The sequence below is a fragment of the Schistocerca cancellata genome, chromosome 10 (genome assembly GCF_023864275.1).
Source record: "Schistocerca cancellata isolate TAMUIC-IGC-003103 chromosome 10, iqSchCanc2.1, whole genome shotgun sequence".
Lineage (NCBI taxonomy): Eukaryota > Metazoa > Arthropoda > Insecta > Orthoptera > Acrididae > Schistocerca > Schistocerca cancellata.
This window is the reverse complement of record NC_064635.1, coordinates 144,984,050-145,003,838: the sequence shown is the minus strand read 5'-3', so window position 1 is coordinate 145,003,838 and position 19,789 is coordinate 144,984,050. Positions and strand designations below refer to the sequence as shown.

General features: G+C 39.7%; 1 protein-coding gene across 2 annotated transcripts in view; it reads left to right on the top strand.

Moving 5' to 3' along the window:
* The window catches only part of LOC126106349 (breast cancer metastasis-suppressor 1-like protein-A), an 80,326-nt gene extending 65,576 nt beyond the window's left edge, over positions 1–14,750 (top strand). The window contains exon 6 of one of the 2 annotated variants that reach the window (XM_049912600.1): positions 13,937–14,750. In XM_049912600.1, coding sequence (XP_049768557.1) covers positions 13,937–13,974 — 38 coding nt within the window. In that variant the 3' untranslated portion in view covers positions 13,975–14,750. Of the gene's footprint in view, positions 1–3,049; positions 9,623–13,936 lie in introns of those variants that run through there. The other variant, XM_049912601.1, reaches the window with a different exon arrangement.
* The last annotated feature ends 5,039 nt before the right edge of the window (positions 14,751–19,789 follow it).

Sequence of the window (19,789 nt, the reverse complement as noted above, 5' to 3'; positions counted from 1 at the left end):
AAAAGGTGTAAACTTTTTCAGATTTCCATTTATTTATTATATGTTTGTTGTAAATATATGTTGTTTGCTTACACCATGTCATCCCCAATACGGTCATTGCTGTTTAGGTGGCAAAGTATATGGCTACCATTGTTTGAAAATCAAAATTAAGTTTGTGTTGTTTGCATATGTTTTATTGGGATATATATATTGCCCCAAATGACTTCATTGTGTAGATAGCATATGAAGCTTCTGCAGCTGTCTGCAATTTTTAATTGACTATGTTCATATTATCAAGGGTTTTTGTGTAAGACAGTTGTTTGTTGCAATAGTTTGGGTTTTTAATTTTTAGACACCTATGGTGACCTCTCTAAAAGGCACAAGAGTGGGAAACTTGAGCTGATAGTATGTACAAATCTATGTTATGAGAAGTAAATAATTGAAAATCCATGTTAGCTACATAGCAAGTAGCGGTGATAGGAAGATTGACAGCAACTTTATGTAATGTGGCGCCAGCAAATTTTCTCAAAGATAGCAGTGTTCCTTCTATTTCTTAGCTTACATTTAGCTGGCGTAGGCACACATTGTATTAACCAGGATAGTCATGTGCATGAATGTAGACATTCCTGGCGTATACTACCTATGAATAGCCCTCAACTTATTGTCTTCTGGCAAAGTGTCTAGATATTACAGGTATCCCAGTATTCATATGCAAGGGTAGCCATTCCCTCAGTGCTGTCCACAGCTGGGCACACGCTCAACGTATAGCTGTTAATGTGGGATTAGTTGATAACCTTCATCCCTCTTGATAAGACTCTCATGGATCTGTACAACACTTTCCCAATACCCACTTGCTCAGGGCAGCAATGTTGTGTTTTCAAAACCAAACATATGCTCTTCATTTAGACTACGATCTGTCACTGCTGATTTCTTTTAAACTTTAATTCCATTTTCCACCTTAACTGTATTTGATCACCGTAATATATTTTCAGAGTCTCGACTGATTTTAGTGATGTGCCATTTTCTAGTGCTTACTCGTGTGACTCGCATTGTGTGTTAGCAGTTTCTTAGTCTGGTTGAATACAGTGTATGTATGTATGTCGTGTACATATATAATTGCTGACAGAAAACTCAAACGAGAACAATGTTCTTCACTCATCAACCATTTGAATAGAACTATTACTGTAATATCATGCCGAAGTAAATCAAAAACTCATGATACATTACACAGAACATTGCCTATCTCAGATTCATGTGACATTATCTGTGGGCCCGGAAATGTCAACGGAATCTTAACACATCACCCGGTTGAGCTTTTTATCAGTATAATAATAGTTTATTGTTCACGCACTGTAGAGATTAAGTTTCTGTTAGTTATTTGCCTTTTGTTAATGTCACAAGCTGCAACACGGTTGCAAATAAAACAGTTTGTTTCGAACAGTAGTGCTGCTCGCAAGATGAGTATTGCATATGCTGTTATTTATATATATTTGACAATGCTGGTGCTAATTGTGTGTTTAACTTTTGACAATGCCACTATGGGTGCAGTACATTAGGACATGTTTTTATAGAAAAGATCTGAAGATGGTCATTATAGACCAAAACCGGTAGTCTAATGACAAAAAGTTTGTGACCACAGACGTAAAATAAAGGAAATTTATTTTGTTAATGTATACTTTGACTCGCCTGTTACCCTGAAGATTCTCCTCCTTGATGGGATCTGTGGAACAATGAATGATCGAATGAATGGCCATAAAAATATGCCGATGAGCCAAACCTTTATGACCACCTGCCTAATAGTGTATCGGTCCGCTTTAGGAATACAATACAACAGTGATTCTGCACGGCACGGATTTGACATATCATCGTCGTTGGTTTTCTAGAGGTATATGGCACCAGATGCCTACACAAAGGTCAAGCAGTTACCATAAATTACTGGCTGGTGGTTTGTGTGTGAAGAGCTGGTGTCCGATCAGCCGTGTTCTGTCAAGTTCAGATCAGTCACATTTGGTGGCTGAAACATCAATGTGAGTTCACAATCGTGCTCCTCTAACCACTAGCCTCGTGACACAGACAGTTATCCTGTCATGTTAAGCTGTCATCGCCATTGGAGAAGACATCAAACATGAAGGGAAGCAGGTGGTCTGCAGTCATCTCAGCACAGTCCACAGCTGTCACGGCGTCTTCAGTTACTGCCGAGGTCCGACGGAAGCACAGGTGAATATCTCACATAGCTCGATATTGCCCCCACTGGCCTGTGCCCGTGACACTGTATGAGACTCGAGCAGCAGTGCACCTGAACTGGATGACAATGTATCCGAAAACAACCATCGACCTGATGAAACGAGAAACCAGGCGACACAGCCCCATTGGTCCAGACTCCGATCTGGATGATCCTATGCTCACTGCAATTGTAAATGATCTTATTGTCTCAATAAGGGAACATGTAGGCATCAACTGGTCGTGGAGTCCCACATTCAATAATATATGCTCTGAAACACTTCAGCATGCACCAGCATCCGTAGATTGCCATTTTTCCCACTTTACAGAGCAGGTGTGGCCTCCAACCGCCACGGTCTGTGATGAGGCGCGGACAGCTGACACCTGCCTACGTCATGTTTCAGCATTCTTCAGTGACTTTCCGTGTTTGTGTCAGTAGCACACGAGCAGCCTAGGATATCTCCGAGGTACTCCTTCCCAGGTTTCCGGCTGTAATGGTGTGTCCTCTGTCAAAGTTGCTTACCTCAGTTGACTTCCCCACTTGTGATCCGTACCGTAGCTAGCTCTGCTCTGCTTACGTACTTTCCTTAGTGCATTGCCTGCTTGTAACATCACCAGATTGTATTCATTCTTGTGGTAGCTGTGGTATAATGTTTTGTCTCACTACTGTACACACAAGTAAAATGTAACAACCGTCGGCTCCACGTTTTTGTCATAAAATTTATTTGGCCTCCATCAGTGGTGAGTTATATGTCAAGCTTAAGCTCCTTAATATTTTGTTCCTCCATTACAGCTGCATATATGAACTTACCAATATTTTGAGCTGAGATGGACCGTGGTTCTGTTGCAGTATACATCTGACGAAAGTGATGCACGTCACTGTGTGTGGGTGTGCCTTACGCTGCCAGCTGCACCTATATTCTCGGCGGTCTGCGCCGGCCGAGTGCTTTGCTCGTTTCTGGCCTCTTGCAAGTTACCGGAGGCTTTACTGACACTGTGCTCATGCTCGCTGCTTGCACACTGAGGAAGTGTCCTTGGAGAAATGCGAGAGTACAGTGTGGTTGCAGTTTCTCAAAATGACAGTGTTCCGGTGCAGCTTTGCGTTCTGTGCTCTGCTCGGTCTTCTTCGCTGTTCTGCCCGTGTGCAGAACAGTATGACAGTTTCTGGACTTTTACATTTGTTGCTTGTGACTTGCTGGAAATGAAATCCAGTGCTGGGATAAAAGTACTATTCTTCCAATGAGGCTGTTAAGAATGCAGGCCTGCCGGAAACACAATCACAGTGGCTGTTGCTAGAATTTTGTCAAAACAGAGACTGATGCGATAGTACAAAGAACGCAGTTAATGAAAAGAATAACGATTGTATTGGCCCTCCACTGGAATATTCACACTCCCGCCACTCTTGACGAGGAATATTAAATAAAACATTATATTTCTTGTTGTAATTTAAGACACAAATAGTATATTGAAACAATATTATAATTCCTCACATTAAGATTTCCTTACACGCCGAAAGAGAATTGGGTACAGCTCTTTAAAAATCACAACAGACCCTGTTTTCCTTCCAGCTGTCCCCATAAGTCAGTATTCCTTTTTCTTTCTCTTCGTCTTGACCAACTGATCTTCTCTTTCTCTGTGTCCACCCTAGTAATGTGGGAAACCGCCTAGCACTCTATACATTCTCTTCCAGAAGTTGTGTGTCATCCTTGTATAGTAATACTGCCACAGTACTGAAAACAGCAGGCATTCCACTGCCCTAGAGCCAGGTCACTGTTCAGATCGGAGTTTGCCTTATTTTGAGCTTATTGGACATAGCTGAGATTGGAACAATCACACTGTAAAATTGTTACTTCTCACACAATGAGATAATTATTAAAAATTGGGAAGTATGAAACTCAGACCTGCAAGTTTTTCTTCTTCATAGATAACTGACAATGGGCCTTACAGATGAGCACTCTTTGATCTTCTTCTTACCCATTCTTTGATTTTCTTCATACCCATAGAACTTGAAGGTCAGTGCACAGACATCAATTTCCTAAAATAGTGTGATACCATTACCAAAAATGCTCAAAAAAACTTTGTTTGAAAATTTGGAGATTCCAAATGTTAATCAACAAATATTCAAGACAATCTTATTTTTTATCAAAATAAATTTTCATTTTTACATACTAATTGCATGATTTATGAGTATTCATAATAAGTTAAATATTTTTAGTAATATATTTTTTTAATTACTGGACTGATGATACGAAACAATATATTGATCACCAATTACATTATGAAATTTATCACCATCAATGTACTTTCCTAGTGAATTACTAGAATGCACCATACAAATTTTCCATTGTTCAAAGCTAAGTCCGCTTGTGTCAGTGTGTTGAAAACTTCCATCACTTTTACTTTCACTGCTTCTACACTTGTCGCCATAAGCACGCATTTGACCTTCGGAAATCAAAAAATGTCACAGAGGGCCAGGTTGAGCAAATGCAGTGGGTGGTCCATTCACAAAGAATGCTGTCACAGACAAAGGCAGAATGGGCTGGCGCACTGACATCGTGAAACACCCAGGACTTGCTGTTTCACAAATTGGATCTTAGTCTCCTCACTCTTTCCGTATCAGAACCACAGTGTATTGATTGACTGTCTGGCATTCGGGGGTCCAGTGGGGGAAGGGGTGTGTCAGGGAATCACATCACGACTTTGAATTTTGATTTGCTTGTCTTCCCTTATTTTGACACAGTGAAACTGGGCCCTTCCAATGCATGGACTGGCACTGTTTCAGGATTGTAGGTTAAAAAAAAAACACACACACACACACACACAGTTTGTCACAAGAAATCACTTTCTCTAAAATTTCTGGATCATTATCAGTGTTGTTTAAAATGTCACACAAATTTTCATTCTCAATTAAAAAAAAGACTTACACGTTCTCTGTTAATTCCTTTTATTTCAATAAGAGCTCGGACACTCAGATTATGATTTTCTCAACGGTGTCTCAGTTTTTATGTTGTTGTGCACTTTTGATATTGAAGGTCATCCTGGAATGGATCATCTTGGGTCATTTCACTTAGCTCCTTAAATCTTTTGAACCACTCAAAATGTGTTTGTGATAAAATTCACTTCAATATACTTTCTTTAGCATGACAGATCTCCTTCCTCAGTTTCACTGAGAACTTGTTAACTCATTGCCCCATCTGAACACTTTGCATTTTCTGAGACGCTAGCCACAGGGATGTCAACGGACAATTGCTACAGTGAGACTGAGTGACTGTGGAGCTCATGGTGGGAAAAGCATGAACCAACAAAAACAATGTTCAGATCTCCCACAGTTTGCTTGTTGTTTGCTGGTAGCAGCACCAGTCCAGTTATTTAACTGTCACACCCCATATATTTGTATTTTCATAATCTCCACATATAAATAAAATAGTTGTATGATTTCTAAATGTTTCTCATTTTTGTATCAAATTTCAATTCATTACAATTTACTTGATTAACAGTACTACTTATTTATAAACACTGAAATCAAATAAATTCTGCATCTAGTGGGAATCAAACCAGCAACCTTGTGATTACAAGATTAGCACACTACAAGTGATTTAATAACACAAGTTGAAATGTTTTGTGCTTAATGGTACCCAGAAAACTTCAAAGTCAATAATTTCAAGTGTTTTTGAAAATTGGACTGTATTGCTTTAGGAAATTGATGTCCTGGCATTGAGCTTCAAATCTTACAAGAACGAAGAAAATTGAAGGGGGCCAGTTCATTTGATCCCTTTGTGAATAACCATCATTTTCTGAATGTTTTTGCATTAATCATCCGGACGACATGTAAATGGTCGTTGCCTGTGCACATACTTTTATTTGCATTTGCCAGCGTGCCTTGTAATGCACACGTTACATACTTGTACAAGGATACAGAATAGCTGTCTGATATTAACCTTTGGGGTGTGAAATTCCAATCACTGTAGATAAACAAATATACAAGTAGAAAAAATTATCTTATCTTTCAGAATTGTTAGTTGCTACCTCATGGTGGAAAGATATATACATTGGGGAAAGGTATAAAGGAGGGGAGGGCCATGTATCAAGGTGTTTTGTCGAGTTGTCATTTCCATTTTATGTGTAATGTTTCGATTACTGACCTAGCCGTCTTCTTCAGATACTGCAAGTTTTGCTGTTCTGTGTACTCAACAAACTAGTTGGAGTCCAGGCTGCAAATCCATTAACAGCAAAACCCACAGCACCTGAAGAAAATGGCAGGATCAGTCATCAAAATATTGAGCATAGAATGGAAACTACAACTTTGAAGAATAAAGTGCACCCTTATGGGGTAGGTCACTCAGAATAAAGATTTAGTGGGCCTCTCCTTTCTAGCCTTCTCCAGCCTATTCATTTTTTCTCCTTTAGGATGGAACTAATAGTTTAGGATGTTAGGATAGTTTTTTTCTATTTTTGTGTGTGGAACTTTGCGTTCTGTAAATAAGTACTGGCCAGCCATAATGTTACCCTTTTCTCAACTGAATCTTCCTCTACATATATTACATTGTTTGGCTACTTATTACTATCTTCTAATGTGATAGTTTACACACATACCAATTGTCACATCATAACTTGTCCATTGAGCATTGATAAATGAACACATACTCCAAAATAGTTAGTGAAATCAGGACTGAAATTACTTGCAAGTTACATAAACCCTCTTGTTCTCATCTCTGACACAATTTCAGTCTTTTCAAAATACTTCTGAACAGACTCTGACATCCCAGAAACCTACCTGGCCTGACTGCCGACAGCACTAGTTTATAGTAGGAACTTTTTCTCCGCAGAAAAAACAAATCATGTTCATTACAGAATAATAAAACTGATCACCTTCCTAAGAGTCATTGACACATTTTCTCTAGTATTTTGGCAGCTGTTCGCAATTTGATTGTTGCAGTGGGTAGATGGAGTGAGTCCAAACGCATACTGCTCATCATGTCTCATGAGACATCCATTGTCAATGGATGTCTCATGAGACATCCACTGTCAATGGAAAATATTAGTTTTCTTCTTTTTTTTTTAAATTGAAATTTTGTGTGCCAATTCAAGGGAATTGTCCCACATTAGTATGGTGTGATATTTAGTATAATAATATTTATTAAAAGGGGCAGCAAAAGATCAAGGGTAAGTGGTACTTCAGCCACACATGTGTAGTGCTGCTACGTGCCAGTAGTTGACAGATCAGTGCTCAAGACAGGACAAGTGGGCATATGAAAGCTGAAACATCTGGTGGTTCCAAGAAAATATTCTGCAAATGATGATGCATGGGGTGCGGTGTTAGCAATGTGCCTACATACCTTACACTCAATGTCTATGATGTAGTCGGCGAATGACAGACAGACACTGAAATATTGGCTAACATCTGTTCGCAAGTCTTTTCTTATGCTATATGTCCCTTGTTGTCTCAAGTGCCTGCCCACACTGTGCTGTCTTTCTCTGACTGCCATGTAGCAACACCAGCCACTCAGTGCTGGAGTTACGGTAAAGCTGCCTCTGCTAACACATATTGTTAAACCAAACATTGTCCTATGCTAATTTAGGACACCAAAATCAAATGCACACATCGCATTCCTTTTCAAAAAAACATTTTGTTTGCAACAAGAAAGACACTGATATTTTCCATTGAGACTGGGTGTTACACAAAGCGTGTTACGAGTCGTATTTGTGTGGGATGACTTCATCTGCACACTCGAAATGGCAGTTGCAAATATTTGCCAAAAGACCAGAGACAGTCTAGCATATCAACACCAGGGCCACATATTATCCTCCAGTGCAGATAACTAAAACTGAAATGACCACTTTTATGACTGTCCTGCAGCACTTATGTCTCTATGCATTGTTCAGACCCATATTTTGAGAACTTACATTGTCAAAGCCATGAGGTAGACGTGGCCTATGCGGAATGTCCACATCATTCCGAGTTGAGGGAAGTATGGTAATGCAGGGTTCTCAGTGGTATACAAGTACTGTAAAAGTACAAGTAGCAACTCGCTGAATAGTTGAGGCACTAAGCCATTAGTAGCCTCATTAACAAGACTGAGAATGTTGTCGCTAGCTTTCAGACAAATGCTTCTTCAAAGCTACATAGTACGCATACACCTGAATGGCTACATTGTCCTGGCCAGGACAAAATGTGTGTGTGTATGTTTACATGTACTCCTTAGTTCTGAAGATAAGGGTGAACTTAAATCACATTAGACAGTCTGATATGGTATTCATGTGACAAAAATTAATGAGCCATTGTGGTTGTTTGACCCAGGTTGCCTGTTTGTTGTGATGACTACTCAGTATTCTATGTTCATTTCTGTGTATATAGCGTTTTAATAACAAAAATCCATTTGCTGTTTGAGTGCCTTTAGAATATTCCCATGCATTAAATTGCAGCAGATGTGGATAATAAGGCTCGTGTCAATCCCAGATGAAGCATCTGTCATGAATTTATGAATATGAAAGCCACTGACTTAAGATGAGGCATGCACTTACATGTTTGTGCATCCTGTAGATATCTCAGCTGGAAAAGGATTTTTTTTAGATAAATAACTACAAATTAATTCAGGTGTGCTGTGCTTGTGATTTTGTTTATTTGTAAAATAATTTCAGTGATGTATCACATAAGGAAATTTATTTTATTTTTGGAATGCTAAACAAGTCCTTATAATTTTTTTTAATGATGTGGTGATGTTACCGCCGTGTTAGGCAGACAAACTGTCATGTTAGGCAGAGATTGTTAAATTGGACAGTGCACTTTTTAATGCTGCCAGTGGTTTTTTCACTTTGAGTGCGTGTTTTCTGTAGGTCGTTAGTGCCTGGATGGTCAGATCTGCCAAACTGGTACAGACAACAGCGAGATAACTCGGCAGCAGCATTCGCCATGATTGAATCATTGTCACAGTTTGACTGCTCAGTTTTGATAATTTGTCATTGAGTATGAAAAATGGGGCAGTCCAGTTTTCTTGTGATGGCAACAAGCATGTTACTTTTTACTTACAGACAACACGCACAGGTGGTACACAACCTGTTATTTTCTATTCTGTACAGTTACTAATAAAATATTACAAAAACCATGCAGCTTATAATTGTTGTCCTTTAGAGTCTAAGCAAATAGGGAATTTTCTATATACCTGTATGTGGTATGGCTCATAAAATATGCAGACTTTAAGTTTACAACTTGTTTTGCAACAAATAATTTGTTTCGTCTAATTTGTACTGTAGCAGATAAGACTAAATTAGTGTCATTTATTATCAGAAACCTAAAGTAACTTGTGCAACAGCAGACTGATACGGTGCTTCTAAAATTTGAAACATTAGTTACTTGTACATGGGCTAGGTGAAAAGTTCTCTACCTTGGGTTAGTATCAATAAAATTTTCTTTTTATTACATTGATATGAGTTGTGCAGTAATATAATTTCAAGTGTCTTCCTTACCTTCAAAATAATTTTGTTCAGACAACTTTTTAAACAGCAAGAAGATAGTGTGTTTCCATTCAAATGGCTAAATTTGGACACTGTACAGTAGTAGTATTTTTTATGAAGAATTTTAAGGAGTCTGCTCCTTCATTTTCAACATTTAGTTAAATAGGCTGCTGGAATTCAGTTGTTGTGTGCTTCTCAAAGACAATCCACTTAAGGACAACACAAAACAGCAAGTACAGCCAGATCATCAAGCAATTAAAGGCATCTGAAATAAATGACACCATAAGGTAGTTTAGCAGAAAGAGTGCAGTACATGTTACCCAAAGAATGAAAGCTTTCTACCAGGTGTATGTTTTTAAAAATAACCCAACTGATTTTGTGTGCTGCTCTGTCATTTCATGCCAGAAATTGAGAAACAATGAAAGCATTTAGTAAACTGCACCAAGAAAGGCAAAATCAATTTCATCTGACACTAAAGTGACAACTAGAACATTTAGGAAGGCAAAAGGGAATTTTCTTTCCAAAAAGGGAAAGACAGTAACTGGCGAATATTAATTCAAGTCTTCTCAACCAACAATATAAAAGTCTGAGGAAAAGCCTTCACTGCAAAAGCAAAAATTAAATTTTTTCTGTAGAAAAATGCTCCTCTTTTGGGATCAATAAAATTAACATATATTAACTATGAATTGTTGAAAGAACAAAACTATTCAATAAATTTGGCATCCTCTGACTTCTACATATTCTCACATCAATAAAGATGAGAGGGATTGTTTGACCTCAAGTGGACACCCCTCGATTTATAAGGTACATTTCTGAGAGTGGCTAATTAGGCCCACTCCAGAGTGTAAAATAGATTCAATTGAAATTGCTCTCTTTTACTCCCAGCTTACTTTGCAGTGAGTTGGTTCTTTACCTTCCATACCTGATTCAGTTTCACACAGCCAGCAGGCTTGCACCTCCGTCATTCGCAAAACATCACCACAGACTACAGACAACACTGGTTTCCTTCAAATCTATTTTACACACATCTCTGAAGAAGAGATTAGGACATCCATATACAGTCAGAAGGTTTTCCGTACAGCAGAGTAGGAGAGCCATTTGTCTTACACACCCTAACTCAGTAAGCTCTACACACAAAGTGTACCTGGTCACTGTAGAACGTGCGTTTGGGACTTTCTGTGATTTATCAAGAATCCTCTGTGACAGTAGAGATGAAAACTGTTTGACCTGCATTGTTTTATCACAAAGATGTCTTAGTCTCAATGCCACTGTCATAGTTTACTCCTTGGTACTTTCTGTAAGCAAACTGCTATCCCAAACCCTTTTTCTTACCAGGATGTAGCAGCTGCTGCTTTCACAGTCGTGATATCAGTGTCTGCCAACTGTTTACTGGTTATGGCAGGTATGTGAAGCTGTCTACTGCCTCCATTACATCTGTGCCTTGCACCGAGATGCAGATTTTTTTCTTGCTGATCATAAAAACAAATTCTCTGCTGACATTGGTAGCCTATAAATGAGAGGTTGGAGGTGCAATTCAGATTTTAGTACTCTTATATGAGTATTTGGAAGATATTCCTGAATAACACTTCAGGAATGAAAGCTACCCACACAGAAAATGTGGGACAAAGTTCACTGAGCCAAAAGGGAGCTATATCAAAAAGTGACAAAACTGAAGATTTGAAGTGTCGGCTTGTATGAGAATGGGGAAAATAAAATAAGGAACAATGAAGTACTGAAAATGTTAATGAAGAAAATATTTCTCCTCAACCTGATTAAGAAAAGGAAAGCAGACTGGGTGGGAGACACTGTGAGAAAAAGGATTTCTAACAGCAACTACCGAAGTTACAACGGAAGGACAGAAGAAAATGGGAAGGAGAAGAATAAAAATGCTCTATGAAGAGAAAAAGAGGAAGATACCAGGCTACAAAACAGTTGGCCTGGAACAGGATCATATGGAGACAGCAATGGTGTAAGGAACCTGCCAGCAGACAGGACACATTATGGTGGTGGTGGTGGTCGTCGTCAAAAAGGCAGTTTATTTCTTACTTTCAAAATCATCTGTCATTGCCACACCAAGAACTTTTCACCTTTCCCTTTTTTTGTATGTTCTTATCAGCTGTACCATAAAATAGTGATAACTCCTCAATTCTGTTGTATGTATGTTGAACCTTCTGTTCCAGCACATCATTCAGAAAAAAAAAATTATTTTCAAGCTTTATATATATATACACTCCTGGAAATTGAAATAAGAACACCGTGAATTCATTGTCCCAGGAAGGGGAAACTTTATTGACACATTCCTGGGGTCAGATACATCACATGATCACACTGACAGAACCACAGTTACATAGACACAGGCAACAGAGCATGCACAATGTCGGCACTAGTACAGTGTATATCCACCTTTCGCAGGAATGCAGGCTGCTATTCTCCCATGGAGACGATCGTAGAGATGCTGGATGTAGTCCTGTGGAACGGCTTGCCATGCCATTTCCACCTGGCGCCTCAGTTGGACCAGCGTTCGTGCTGGACGTGCAGACCGCATGAGACGACGCTTCATCCAGTCCCAAACATGCTCAATGGGGGACAGATCCGGAGATCTTGCTGGCCAGGGTAGTTGACTTACACCTTCTAGAGCACGTTGGGTGGCACGGGATACATGCGGACGTGCATTGTCCTGTTGGAACAGCAAGTTCCCTTGCCGGTCTAGGAATGGTAGAACGATGGGTTCGATGACGGTTTGGATGTACCGTGCACTATTCAGTGTCCCCTCAACGATCACCAGTGGTGTACGGCCAGTGTAGGAGATCGCTCCCCACACCATGATGCCGGGTGTTGGCCCTGTGTGCCTCGGTCGTATGCAGTCCTGATTGTGGCGCTCACCTGCACGGCGCCAAACATGCATACGACCATCATTGGCACCAAGGCAGAAGCGACTCTCATCGCTGAAGAGTCCCTCCATTCACGCCTGTCGCGACACCACTGGAGGCGGGCTGCACGATGTTGGGGCGTGAGCGGAAGACGGCCTAACGGTGTGCGGGACCGTAGCCCAGCTTCATGGAGACGGTTGCGAATGGTCCTTGCCGATACCCCAGGAGCAACAGTGTCCCTAATTTGCTGGGAAGTGGCGGTGCGGTCCCCTACGGCACTGCGTAGGATCCTACGGTCTTGGCGTGCATCCGTGCGTCGCTGCGGTCCGGTCCCAGGTCGATGGGCACGTGCACCTTCCGCCGACCACTGGCGACAACATCGATGTACTGTGGAGACCTCACGCCCCACGTGTTGAGCAATTCGGCAGTATGTCCACCCGGCCTCCCGCATGCCCACTATACGCCCTCGCTCAAAGTCCGTCAACTGCACATACGGTTCACGTCCACGCTGTCACGGCATGCTACCAGTGTTAAAGACTGCGATGGAGCTCCGTATGCCACGGCAAACTGGCTGACACTGACGGCAGCGGTGCACAAATGCTGCGCAGCTAGCGCCATTCGACGGCCAACACCGTGGTTCCTGGTGTGTCCGCTGAGCCGTGTGTGTGATCATTGCTTGTACAGCCCTCTCGCAGTGTCCGGAGCAAGTATGGTGGGTCTGACACACTGGTGTCAATGTGTTCTTTTTTCCATTTCCAGGAGTGTATATATATATATATATATATATATATATATATATATGACTGAGTTTTATAGTGTGTTTCAACAAAATCAAACTCTTATGGTGTGCTTTTTGTGACTTTAACACATGCAAAGTCTCGTTAGTGCAGAGACAATTACACATTTGGGAAGAGTGCACCAAGTATTACAGAGTATAATCGAGCGGAGCCAGTTGAACTTTTGCAGAGCACGTGCAAAATGTAGTTTCTATAACAGGTTTATTATAATGTCCACTTTAAATTCCTGATGCATTTCAGAATTTGTCTATCCATATTAGCTTCTAAGATTAAGTCAGTTTCCTGCAACAGCACAGCATTGAAACTACTTACTGTAAATCATTCAAGTCTCCACTGAAGAACTACATTTGTTGGAAAGAACACATTGAAAATGGACCCTTTGTTATAAGCTCAAAGTAAACAATAGCATTTTTTATTTAATTCACCTAGGAAATGTTGAAAATAGCTGTGTATAAACTGAAACAAACTGTTGTCTCACTCTCACAATAGGTACACATCTTTCCTACGTCTTATACTTGTGTTGGTACTGGGTCTAATACAGGGGAAAGCAGTTAAATTACTTTGAAACAAGTAATACATTATGGGTTCTCATGTCCTATATTCTTTTCTCTTTTTCAGTTCTGCCAAATCCAAACTCAAAGAGGCAGCGAATATGAATGAAAGTGAAAAAACTCGCAAAGGGTGATACAACCACAAAATGTTCAAGACCTGGTCAGCAGGTTCAGTGTTTCACGAGTTTAAAGTGAACAACTGACACTCTTAATTGTCAGCGGTGCGAAATTCTTCGCCATGTACGTATCTAGCAGAGAACAAACAGATTTATTAGTGGCCGGGCGTGTGTGTGTGTGTGTGTGTGTGTGTGTGTGAGAGAGAGAGAGAGAGAGAGAGAGAGAGAGAGAGAGAGAGAGAGAGAGAGTGATACGCAAAGGAAAGGATTATGTGGCTGTGAAAGGACAAGTGCACTATAAAAAAAATGGACACAAAGTTATTGTGTACTACTCTTCACCTTTCCTCAAGATGCATAAATCATTGTAATTTATCTGTGTCTTGATGCTAGATGTGCTTATAAGTATCAGAAACGTGACTTTCAATGATTAGTGCAGAATAATAAGTTACCATACTAGCAAAAGCTAGTATTAAATTTGGATATAACTTTGAAGAAGGAACTGAAACTCCAGTTGGTAATGGACATGTGTTACATGACCTTTTGCTCAAAACATTATCCATGTCACATCAAAAGTAGTTCACTTTTGATACTAGTGGAAAATGGATGACAGTGTGCATTTATTTAACTACAGTAAGTAAGAAATGTGTAATCATTGCTGCTGTTTGATTGTTGCATAGTATATTTTTGTATCATCACATGTGATACATGTGTTGTTTTTGCAATAAGCCTGTCCCTCTCTGCAAGAATGTGACAAATTTTGTATTAAAATATTTGCAACACATTCTACTTCTTGACATCTTTCAAACACAAGAAATCCACAGCACAGGAAAGAGTCCTTTGGTAGGTCAGGTGTCCCTGTTTTGATCATGTTCACCAGAAAATTACTATCAGGCATTTCAAAAAGAATATTTGGGTTTTAAATCTATATATAAATGGAAAAGCAACTCTACAGTTTGTCAAATTTATGAATATGAGCACAATCCAGTCAATAATCGCCATATCTGGAGTAATCAATGTGAGTCATACCAGCCGGTAGCAGAGGCACAATCTTTTGTCGATGAAAGAAATGTGAAGACACAGTCATTTAACCAACCACACACAGAGAAAGGGTACCATTTTGTAACCAAATGTGATTCTACGCTTGATGAAGGACCATAGAAGTAGCAGGTAAAGTGAACTCATTCCAATCACACAAGCTTCTGTGAAGTACAAAGAAACATGTTCTTGGTATGTGGCACAAAAAGGGATTCAGTTTGGCAGTCTCATTCATACAGCAGTATCTCAAGATTCTCTCATCCTTTTACATGAACATGAGTGTTTATCGTCCTATAGAAATGGACACTGTACGTCAACTGGTGTATGTGTGTGTTTACTCTAGCTGAAGAAGCACTAATTCAAAACACTAGCAAAGTTTTTTTTTTTTCTTTCATGTGTGCATGATGACAAAGTAATGGTTTTGCTATTCAGTGAGTGGTTCCCTTACTGCTAAATTATTTACATCCTACCAGAACTTACCTACTCTATCTACTATAGAAATGAAACATTGATTCAATACTGAAGATGGCAGAATCCAGACAGTCTACTTCATATACTAAACATTTTGTTTACTAACTTGTAAAGTAAAATGTATTCTTAGCCTTTTGGCTTTTATAGCTTGTAAACCCTATAAACACAAGTTGGAATTTGAAGCATTTCCTTAAAAACCCTGTATACTGACATCATTCCTAATTCACAGTTAATCTCCAATTTCTTTGTTCTACATATAGAAGATTTTTACCTGTGTTGAACATCCAGTTTAGTCAGGGATCATTCATACTCTTTCCTTTATGACGACTGCCAGTAATTTTAAACTGATAATACAATAAACAAGTATTATATCTTGGGGCTCATAATGACGAATAATATGGAATGAACACTGACGTGATTAAAGATTTACCCTTCACCATCTGTAGATGCCACCCTTTGAAGTGGCAGGTGAACAAGCATATAAAACGCAAACTGACTACTTTGTACATTTTATTGTTGAATCTATGAGATACACTAATACTATTGTTTCTGAAAAATTTTGTATTCAGATACACTGTAATTCACCTCATATTTGGCAGTCACTTATGTACAACTTAAAAGGAAAGACTAAAATATTTTGGTTTTTAGAGAAAACCACCTCTAAAGTTCATGACGTACAGTCGACTTAAAATTGACAGGACCAACAGGTAACTCAAAATTCAGCATTTTTTCCTCAATCATACATGGGGTCTACAAATGCGTATTTTCCTTGACATTGAGGAAAGGAACTTTTACAACTGCTGCTTATGTATCCATAAGGTAATCACTGTTCAATGAAAGTACTGCTCTGGTGCAGCAACCAAGGCATCTGGCTGTGAAGCAGAGGACCTGAGTTTTATTCCCAAATGCATACTGCAATCCTTTCCCCCAAATTTGTATTTTTTTCATTTTTGAATAGGTAGGAATAGGAAGGTTAATAAGGCACATAATCAATAAGGAATAATAACAAAGTAGGAAATAAGTTTCTCAAATGACTTGGGTTAAGATAAAATTAATGCTGGCCACTTTACAATGGGTTTTTCACTTACTCTGTTATAATTTCTTCAAACAATGAGGCATACGATACTTGTCATATAAAAGGTACATAGAAAATATACTCGTGGCACCAAGAACATCTAATGAATGCAATCTTAAAGCAACGACATCATTCCTTCTGAAGATTCCACGGAAAACGGACTTGGTTTACATTTAAAAACATTTCTTTTTTGGGAAGAATTAATTCTGATGCACACCACACACAAGATAACACTGCTTGAAAAATCAGTGCTTAATGTTGATCATCGTTATTGCATCGGTACAGTTGTGCAATTTCCGCTGCGATTCCAGAAGCAAATTGCAATTTTGAAGCCTCAAAATAAAGCTTTTAACTTGGCAATAAAAATAAATGTCATGTGGCTGACATACTTGTGTGCAGTTTGGTAGTATTACTTCCACTATGCAAGTCGGTTGACCCTCATCATCTATAAACAAGCTATCATATATGACAGTATGAGTTTGTCCATGCCTGAACTCCTGTATCAGACAAACATTAACAGAAAACATATAATTCTAAAAGGTTCAAGATATGTTTTGCAAATTGAATTTGTCAATTCCCACGATTTGGAAAAGTGACTTGAAACATTTTTAAGGGATTGGTTAAATGCTTGACCTCTTCTATATCCTGATGATCAGTCATTAGTTTCTAATAAACACGGGAAAACTTTGGGCAGTACTTTCACTGATACTGTGATGGAATAGTGTGCTGTGTAAAAATGCTTTATTTTTGCATACTACCAATTGTAACACTCTCCCTTATGCAAAAACATGCGTTGGATGTGCTCACCTACATAGCAGTCTTACTAAAACAAGGCTTAAAATTCAAAGCAACTTACCAAACTAGCAACATGACATTTCTTTTTATTGCCAAGTTCAAAAACTTTATTTCTAAGCTTCAAAATAAGAGTCTGCTTCTGGAAATTGCACAACTCTATTGATGCAATAATGACAATTCATGACCAACTTAAATCACCGATTTTTCAGGCAATATTATCTTGTATGTGGTGTGCATCGTGATTAATTCTTCCCAAAAAGAGAAATCCAAGTTGTATTTTCCTGACTTGTTATTATTCCTTATTGATTTACTGATAGTATTCGTCCTATATGTCTACCAACGTAAATGGGAGCAAGAACTGCAGAATGCATCTGGGAACTGAACCCAGGGTCTGTTTCCTGTCCAGATATCTCGGTCACTACACCACCAATGCTTTTGTTGGACAGCAGTCAAAAAAATTTCTTTCCTCAATTTCTAGGAAAATATGTGTTTGCAGACCCATTTGCGATGATGAAAAATGCTGAATTCTCAATTATCTATTGATCCTGTCAATTTTGAGTTCACTGCATGTCATGAACATAAAGGGTGGTCTTCTCAAAAGTGGATGGTTGTTGAGCCAAAATACATTAGCCTTTAATTTTAGGATGCATGCAAGTGACCTGCCAAATATGGGCCGAATTGTGTGTGTGTGTGTGTGTGTGTGTGTGTGTGTGGAGAGAGGGTTTTAAGCGCACACGACGGCAAAGTCTTCAGCACCCGCTCAGTAACAGATTGAGACGGGTGTCAAGAAAAGACTCAGAACAATAAGATTAAACAGAACGTAAGACACAGGAAACAAGCTTGGAAAACTATGTGCCTACCCACACCGAAACATGGGACGAAGCATGCTGCCAGCAGTAAAACATGGACAACTCAGGAAGAAAGTGGTAGAGTGAGCTAAAGCAATATAGCAGATGGTAGTGCCTGGCTGACCGCAAGGAGAAGGGGAGGAGCCAGCCACTGTGCAATACACTAAAACCTCCAGCCTAAAAGTTTAGGCCAGACTCCAGACACATCACAAAACTTTAAAACCCTAGCCACACACATCTCATCATTAGCTAAAACACTGGGCAGATCCCCATCAACTTGTGCTTCTGCCCTTGCATCACGGTATAAAATGCAGTCTGTTAAAATGTGCCGGACAGAGATGTGCTCACCACAAGCATCACAAATCGGGGGATCCTCCTGCCGTGATAGAAAGCTATGTGTGAGAGGACAGTGCCCAATCCGAAGACGCAAAAGGGTCACTTCTTCCCGCCCTGAGCACCCGACAGGAGGTATGCCACGGCCGAGTTGTTGACTTCACCAACTGCAGTTTATTGGCTGTCACTGCCAGCCATTCTTCCTCCCACAACTCTGTGCACTTCTTGTGGAGTGGAGAAATGACAGACTGCAAGGGAATAGGACACTGGACCACATCCTGCTCTCTGCAGGCCTCCTTGGCAACCCGATCGGCCTGTTCATTGCCCCGTATTCCTACATGACCAGGCACCCAGCAGAAGGACACCTCCTTACCCCCTGTTGGAGCAAGTACAGCTGGTCATATATCAGCTGGACCATCTCCCCAGTTGGGTACAGATTCTCGGTTGGCTGCATGTGGGGCTTTGCTCTTGTCAGAATGTACGTATTGCCTACAGCTCAAATAATAGCTTTAGCAATCAATCCAATGCTGTGTTGGTATCAGGAACAGCAATTGAATATATTTGTAATTTATTAATTAAGGTTTCCGTCAGAGTTGCAAATTTATTGCAGTGCTGTACTCTGTGCTCACAAACTATTGTATTTCATTTTTTGTTAGGAACATTGTACCTTCTAATATAGGTATATGAAGGAAAATGTTCGAAATTAGTCGCTAATAAAAACATTATTTGCAACTAGGAAGCTTAATTAATAAATTACAAACTACATTTTCTCTGATCAATCATAATATCAAGACTAACATTTGCACATTATAATAGTGCTGTGTAATATACTGGCTGATAACAACTTCTTGTGTTCTGTTATAATTGCCAGCCAGCACTTCAGTATAAAATTCAAATGGAAAAAGAACCCACCCCCCACATACTGTTCCTGCATTGTTGCTTGGCTCATGGAATCCCCCCTAATGGACTCACCATCAAATTACCCATCTCCAGCTGCTACCCCTCCTTCCACAATGACCTCCATCTGTTCAGATTCTGCCACTCTTTAGCCTTCACCAACATAGTACTGCAAAACCGTATCAACTAAGCCCAAACCCCCTTGCAGTAGCTTCTCTTCAACCGCAAAATTCTCCTGCTATGCAATCCCAAATTCCTGGAACCCATAACATACATTGAAAGTCTTGCCCTCCAGGAACTAGAGCAACACCACCTCAAAAGCTCTCCACCCTGTTCACTTCCTACCCACA